Source organism: Euwallacea fornicatus, chromosome 16, assembly GCF_040115645.1.
Source record: "Euwallacea fornicatus isolate EFF26 chromosome 16, ASM4011564v1, whole genome shotgun sequence".
Taxonomy (NCBI): Eukaryota; Metazoa; Arthropoda; class Insecta; order Coleoptera; family Curculionidae; genus Euwallacea; species Euwallacea fornicatus.
In genome coordinates, this window is record NC_089556.1 from 3,441,052 (window position 1) to 3,448,522 (window position 7,471).

Here is a 7,471-nt window from a genome sequence, read left to right on the forward strand (position 1 = left end):
AAAATAAATTAATTCCTGCCGGAATTAGTCTGATAAACCGGATTGCATTAAAACAATTTTTTTTGTATCATACGAAGTCAAAAATGTAAAATGTAAAGCAAAACCGTTATATTTGCACAACTGCATAAATTAACAGTTAAGCCTTCATTGTCACATCAATTAGGAACGATATGTCGAAACGTATTTCGGTATTTTTTAGTTTTTGGTCTCCAAGAAAACCCATAGGAGTTTTTATAAAATTCTCATTTTTTTAATAAGAGTTAAGCAATTATAACATCTTTGTTTATAGAGCAAGGCTTAATGACATTGCGGAAAGTCTAACCAGAACAAAATTAGTTTTCAATAAAGAATATTTTTTCAGTTTTATACGAGGGTGAGGAAAAACGTCCTACACTCGTCAGTCCATAATTTTGTCGAATTTCATCAAATTAACAATATATATTTAATTTTCGTTGCCTCGTATAACACTAAAAAGATATTGTTTATTAAAAATCAAATTAGTTCCGGTCAAATTTTTTATATTGTATGTATTGTAGTCTATATCGTTGACTCTGCGTGAAATGGTGGAAATAGTTTTTCTGATAATATTTATTGTGTTTAAATAATTTGGAGTGTATTCTAGACACAATTTAAATATGAGTATTCAACCATGATGATAGAAGAAACATAGAGAATCTTTTTTGTTCATGAAAGTAGACTAAGGAATTTTCAAAGTATGAACTCCTGAAAACTACAAAAAAATGTCCATTTAGACTATTTTTATAACTAATTTGAATAGGTAGTAAAAGTGTATAGTAAATATTGGTGTGAACAGTGCTATTAGAATTAGGTATCAATCAGTTTCAGGTAAGTGCATATATGAAATTTTTATAAATATCATATACTGATTATTTTTTCCACACTGGCGTCCCACGAACCACAAAAGCACTTATGTTCGCAATATATAAGACAATCGAATTATGAATATTAAAAATTTTGCGCGGGAAAACCTAACTAACATCTATTTAGGCTTTAGTCACCATGAAAAAATTTAAAACACCTCACAGAAAATTAAATCTGTGTATTTTTGAAAATATTTACATTGTTTTCAAATTTTGTACAACACATATACCATACATTAGTTCGTTTTGTAGTCTTTCCCACACCACCAAATGGCACTTCCGCACTTCAGGCAGAAACCGCTGTAACATATCATTTTCAGCCACTAAATTACCATGTGATTTCAGGAACACACTTAAATATGCCTCAGCTAACTCAAAATCCCTGTTTGATTTCAAAATGGAAATAATTAATTTCAAAAATTGCAGCATTAATTTCACTGATCCACCCGCTTCTGGAGCGAGGGATCTAATTTCAAAATCTATCATTGAAGGTCCTAAAGTTTTGAGGTTGTTCACGCATTCCGTGAAATCCTGCGATTCCAGGGTTTTGTCCAATATTTTCCCAAAGTCTGTGTAATTAGTAAAGTTCTCTGGCATTAAAAGTTTCCGATGACCCTGTTCAGTTGGTAACACACTGCTTAAATCGAATTGAAAGTTTGTTAAAGATGAAACTGTTGGGAGGAAAAAGGGGGCTGCTTTCGGTGCTTTCGGGGGCGCTTTCGGTTTGTTACGCTGCTTAATTATATCAATATTAAGAAGATTCTGCCATCTTGAGGTTGGTAAACCGGAGAGAGTAAGAAGTTCCTCATTAAGTTGTTCTGGCGATTTAAATTCAGGTTCATCACTTGCTTCTGGAAGTTTATCTTCTTCTGCATGTTCTTGCAATACCTGAATTGAAAAAAACTCATTGTATATTACTGCAAATTTAGTATATCAAATTAAATTTACCTCAGGTAGTTCAATTAAAGGAGGTTCTTCCTCAGGCGATACTGCATTTAACGTTATTCTTTGATATAATGTGCGATTAGTCCAGAGGAATATTCCTGCGATTATGGGTTTAATTATTAATGACACTCTTTAATAATCTGTAAATACTTACCAAGATAATCCACATGTGCAGTGGCCAGTGTTTCCCCCGTGGGAGACATGTCAATAGAAATAGGGGCTGCCTCAGTGGTAAACTGATCAATTAATACCCCCGAAGGTATATTCCAAGTACGGATGCTGCAGTCCATTGAAGAAGTAACTTCAAAACCAGAAATATTACAATTAAAAATAGATATATATTGCAGTAGTTGGTCTTAAAATTCCTTATTTTATTTTTATATTCAGTGGAATTTACTTTAAATGCTTTATTGTGAATTTTTAATTGATTTGGTTTGGAAATTATGTTCTTGCAGTGACGCAAAAAGTTAAATATTTTATATTATTGTACTATTAGATTAGAATGTTTTACCAATTAATCATTAACTTTAGAAACAAATCACATTATAAGGGTTTAAGGTCAAAGTACAATATAAAAAAATTAGTTAAAATTCCAAAATCATATGAGGATTTATGCATATTATATTATACATTTTTATTCATTCTAAATTTTATACATTTCCTATTTGCAAGAATATTTCTAGTTTGAATTGTTTACTTACTCAACCATCTGGAGTCAGGACTAAATGTTGCATCAGTCAGCTGAGCCATATGTCCAACAAATTTTCTAACTATTCTCATGGTATCCAAATCCACAATTGACACTGTAAAGTCTTCAAGGGCTACTGCTAACATTGAACTCTCTCTATGTGATCGGAAAAATCTGATTGGTTCCTCTAGATTCAGTTTGCTCAACATAGGCTTGCCTTTGCATGTAAATCGCCAGAATTTCATTATGCCATCACTGGCCCCAGTGACAGTGACTTGATTCAATCCATCTGTAGTTACACCTAAAATATCACTTTAGTGGTAGTTGAATGCAGTTATTACAGCAGTACTACATACCTCTAATTGAATTTTCATGAGCTTTTGGGTTTCCATAATTATCCCTCCAAATACCAGACTGTATATTAAACCTGTCTACATGTCCAGTGCTATAACCAACAATAACAAAGTTGCCACAATGGCTAAGACATAAACAAGTTGCTTCCACCTCAAGGCCACTGTTCAAATTCTTATTTTGAAATCTCTCAGGAACCAGCTTCATATTCCCCATCCTGACTTTGTCATAAGACCAGCTTGTGACCATTGACAGCCCTAAGTGAATTGCTGCAATACTGTCCCATTCCTTGTCTCTAGTGGTTTCAGATGTGAATTTAATTATTGGAGGCATTTTTAAGGGGTCTTCAACTGCTCTCCCGCGTTTTTTGCTAACTTTTCTGTTATAAGAGGCTTTCCCAAGACTTTTGTTGAATTGTTCAGTTTGGGTATTGAAAATACGAAGAGAAGAATCACTGCCAGCACTAAGAATATTATGACCATTAGCTCCGTGGAATCTAATGTAATTAGGAGAAGCTGAATGGCCTTCTCTAATTCTGAGTAGTCTTGCTCCTCCATCAGGCATGTCAAAAATCCAAAGTTTTAAAGTGTTATCTGGTGATGAGGTTAAAACTAAAGGCTCATTTGGCAAACATACCATGCCAGTTACAGCACCATCATGAGCTGCCAATAACTGACTGCTCACCCTTCTCACCTCTAAGTCCCAAAATACTACATGTCCACAAACACTGCCTGTAGCCATAATTGGATTCCCATCAGACCTAAATGAAATACTTGTCACCAGCCCCCAATCTTGTTCAAATTCCATTAAGGTTTCATCATATTTTAAATTATGGAGAATAATTCTTCCAGTCACTAGCCCCACAGCAACTATATCTATAGCTGGAGCCTGTTCAATACAGCTTATCCCAACACTCCAACCTTTAAAAGCAAAAACCATCTTTGTCTTGTTTAAATTCCAAAGCTGCATTTGGCCTTTATCACTGCCTAACAATATTTTATTTATATAAGTGCTAGGATGCATGAGAGCCGATATGTTGAATGTACAGTGGTCAAAAGTTAATTCAAGGAATATTGTTTCAGACTTAATGTCCCATACTTTCAGATTATTGTTTTCGTCTATGGACACTAAATGGGGTCCAAAAGGTATCATTAGATGAATACGGTGACTGTGACCTCTAAAAAGTTTAAGTTCATATATGTGACTAGTTCTGCAGTATTGAAACTTACCTGTAAGTGTGTTTTAATTCTGTGCCTCTTCTCCATGCATAAATAACATTTGCACATGCAGTATAAACATGAAATGCATCTGTAGTCATACATGTTATATCTTCAGGATGTAAACCACTAACGCTTAACAGTCCAAAGTGAGAAATTCCATACGTATGAAAAGATTTTCCTACGCAAGTTACAATAAGGTTTTCTTTGCGGCTTTTGATATATCGAACTCCTAATGGAATATGGTTGCTCACATACCCTAAGCTACGACAGGGTAAAAAAACTTTACTGCCGGGAGGCATTATTTATATTGTTCAACTGATAGTTAGGCACAGTATTAATGATTTTAGTTGAGTATAATTGTAAAACATGTGTTATAAACGTGCTGGATAAATGTAAATAATCAAACGTTGTATTTTGAATGAATACAATAAGTGTGAGGTTATGTTGGGTTGCTTACTTTAAGAGCACATGAGGAAAATCAAACAAGTCTATCAGGATTTGTATCTTTGTCACATCATGTATAAAAATAAGGAGAGCATTATCGGTTCAGTTGAAAGCGTGTCTAGCCTTTTCTTTTTCTTCTCGTTTGATCAGTTGATGAAGACGGACAAACTAGAATTTTTAAATAATTACTGAAGAACTGTAATAAATCTTTTTCGCAAACTCCAGAAAAGAAGAACCAAAACTATAAAATGAAACTCTTTATTCGCAATTGTAGGACTTAAAAATATAACTACTTTCTACAATTAATTATGAATATATGGGAATAATATTTTATACAGAGTGTCCAGAAAGAGCGCAAATTATTTTGGGAAAAGATTCCTTAGGCTAAGAAATGACGATTCCGCAGTTGAGCAAAAAATGGTCAACGTTTCCTTATTCAGATAATGAATTTAAAAAGTTCTTGTTTTTTTTTTAAGATTTTACTTCAGAATTGCTTTAATTTTTCAAGTTTCAATTTTGTAAATATCCTAAAGTTTAGATTATTCACAACTAGATTTTAAAAATCGTTAACAATTACATGGTGATCCTTTTTATTTGGTCAGTCCCTTTTGCTACACAAAACTTTATTATGATTTGAGGCAACTGATCCCTCAATTTTTAAAAATCAACTTTTATCTCAATGACGTAGTTTTTCTAAGTTTCTGTTTAAAAGCAGATTCGTCTTATTTCCATCTAAGTAATCACTTCCTAAAGTATTTGTGAACCCTTTTTGGACACTCTGGATAATTATATATAAAGTCAATCACATTTTGACATACTTACCTATATGAATTTATATTTACCTCTGAAATTAATATTAAATAAAAAGTAGTGAAAAATAGGTAATAATTTTAAAAATTGATATAAAAGTCAAACCTAGCTCAAAACCGTGTGTCACAATAATTACAGACCATGGTATTAACTGTCTAATATGAAAGACCTTTCTTTTGAATAGCAACTGACACTGCAGCATTTAAGAAATCCATTGGGTCTCCAGAATCTCCCTCATAAGTATTTGATATTGAGCTTGCACTAGCTGGACTCATAGAACTAGATAGTGATTGTGTCTCTTGCTCCTTTTGGAGATTTTCTAAATTATCTGTTGAGGATTCTTGTAAAATTTGGCTTGAGTCTGAAATTACTTAAAATATAAAATATATATTGCTTACCAACCATCATAGAAACATTACATAACAATTCTGATTGAGATTCGCTTCTGCTGCTGCCTGCAATGGATAAATTTGAATTAAAACTGGAGTTTGAATTTGAATTAAATGTAGAGGTACTAAGAGTCCCACTTGGGCTTCCTCTTAATCCTGATTGTAGGCCATGTGATTGTATTGCCATTAAAATGGCATCATCTTCAACCTGAAACCAACAGAATACATTGATTTCCCTTATAAAATACATATATTTGAAATGCTTACTTGGCCATCATTTGCACAGTCTTCCACAAAGTTTGTGGCATCAAATGGTCTATCCACCCAATTCTCCAACATACTATTTATTGTATTATCCACAAAACCTCGGGCAATCTGTCTTGCTTGCCACTTTCTGTAATATCCAAATTTCAATTAATCAAAAATTAAAAATAATGTTAGTGAGCCAAATACTTCAAGTAATAATCTTGACTTTTCGGTTGTGCAGAAACCAGAGTGACTGGAATTTCATTTTCAATACTGTTTTCTAAAGGCAGCTTTTCAGAGTCATCATCATCTGAACTGTCCCTTACCATGATGTCTTCTGTCTTGGCCAAAAACGTTTCCAGGCAACAATCGTCACAGCAGCTAGATTTTGGGGCTGAATCTACTCAGTAGTTGAATCCCAGGTAGATAAATATTATAATATTAAATGACTTACCTGGTTTTGGAGATATAGTTGGCTCAGTTTTACTACAACACGGTTTTTGAAAGTCTACAGGAAGCTGAGTTTCATGAGAAGAATTGTTAGGATCTTTTGAGGTTTTCAAATGCCCTTTTCCTTTAATTTCCCACAAGTATCGGGCCTTTTTAAGTGGCTTGCCTTCATCTGAAGTCTCACTTTCTCGGGATCCACTTTGTTTATCACTCCTCTCCATGATATGGGCACTTAAAATTGGGTTTTTAATACGAGGCCCTGTTTTATTGACCAATGGTCAAGTTTGCTTCATAAATGGAGTATAGAGGAGTGGACAGGACTAGCGTTTATTGATTTTTACATATTATTTAAGTAGAGAACTAACAGACACCAAATAGCTTGGGCAACTATCTAGAATCTGGCAAATAATTGGCATAAAATTGGAGAAAGGTTTTTAGTTTTTATAATATCGCAATCATAAACTATCAAAATACAGGACGACTATAATCAGATGTTTTTAATTTTCATAGGATGTTTGTTTTTTTGTCTTCTCTCTTTTTGGGTATTAGATTGCCATAAGTGGGAGAGAGATAAATTCAATGTCTATGTCACGTCAATTAATTTTGCTTCACTCGCGACATCTATGGAAACTGAGGTAAATTAGTTGAAATTGAACAAAGAGGAGGGTCTATGGATTTCACAGGAATTACCATTTACGTGCAAAGATGTCACCAACATGGTTGAGACTTCCAAATTTTAATATACAGGATGATTCAGATTTTAATCGAGAAAATTTAACAGGCGATAAAACAATAAAAATTAAAAATTATATTTAATATGAAATTCATATTTTAAAGCCTTGATATCCAAATATAACGTGATCATTTTTTTGTTGTTTTTTTTTTAAATATTTCCTGGTTTAGGATATATAACGTAAGTTTTAAATGGCGGATCAGCTCTGCAATACGTTGCAGGGTGATCCACACAGAGAATGGAAAGTACAATAGAAAAATTATGTTTCGAAAATTGACGTAGTTATTAAGGTGTTAAAATGAAGAGTTAGTTAA

At 33.2% G+C, this 7,471-nt stretch overlaps 2 protein-coding genes and 1 long non-coding RNA gene across 4 annotated transcripts in view; 1 reads left to right on the forward strand and 2 right to left on the reverse strand.

Moving 5' to 3' along the window:
- The first annotated feature begins 626 nt into the window (after nt 1-626).
- The window catches only part of LOC136344176 (uncharacterized), a 68,610-nt gene continuing 61,765 nt past the window's right edge, over nt 627-7,471 (forward strand). Inside the window, exon 1 of the long non-coding RNA XR_010732920.1 lies at nt 627-846. This is a non-coding gene — a long non-coding RNA (uncharacterized lncRNA). The remainder of the gene's footprint in view (nt 847-7,471) is intronic.
- On the reverse strand, nt 1,046-4,509 carry LOC136344156 (WD repeat-containing protein 36). The gene is made up of 6 exons (XM_066291322.1): nt 4,095-4,509; nt 2,871-4,042; nt 2,528-2,815; nt 1,981-2,127; nt 1,830-1,924; nt 1,046-1,769 (listed from the first exon to the last, which is right to left on the reverse strand). Exons 1-6 carry the CDS (start codon nt 4,382-4,384, stop codon nt 1,077-1,079), a joined length of 2,685 nt encoding a protein of 894 aa, XP_066147419.1. The 5' UTR covers nt 4,385-4,509; the 3' UTR covers nt 1,046-1,076.
- LOC136344168 (serine-rich adhesin for platelets-like) lies at nt 4,774-6,934 on the reverse strand. Of its 2 annotated transcripts, none has more exons than XM_066291371.1 (5): nt 6,429-6,934; nt 6,182-6,368; nt 5,996-6,122; nt 5,759-5,936; nt 4,774-5,700 (listed from the first exon to the last, which is right to left on the reverse strand). In XM_066291371.1, the coding sequence occupies exons 1-5, from the start codon at nt 6,643-6,645 to the stop codon at nt 5,495-5,497; spliced, it is 915 nt and encodes a 304-aa protein (XP_066147468.1). In that variant the 5' UTR covers nt 6,646-6,934; the 3' UTR covers nt 4,774-5,494. The 2 variants fall into 2 exon arrangements, with proteins under 2 accessions (XP_066147468.1, XP_066147467.1); XM_066291370.1 differs by having other exon boundaries at nt 6,182-6,374; nt 6,429-6,933.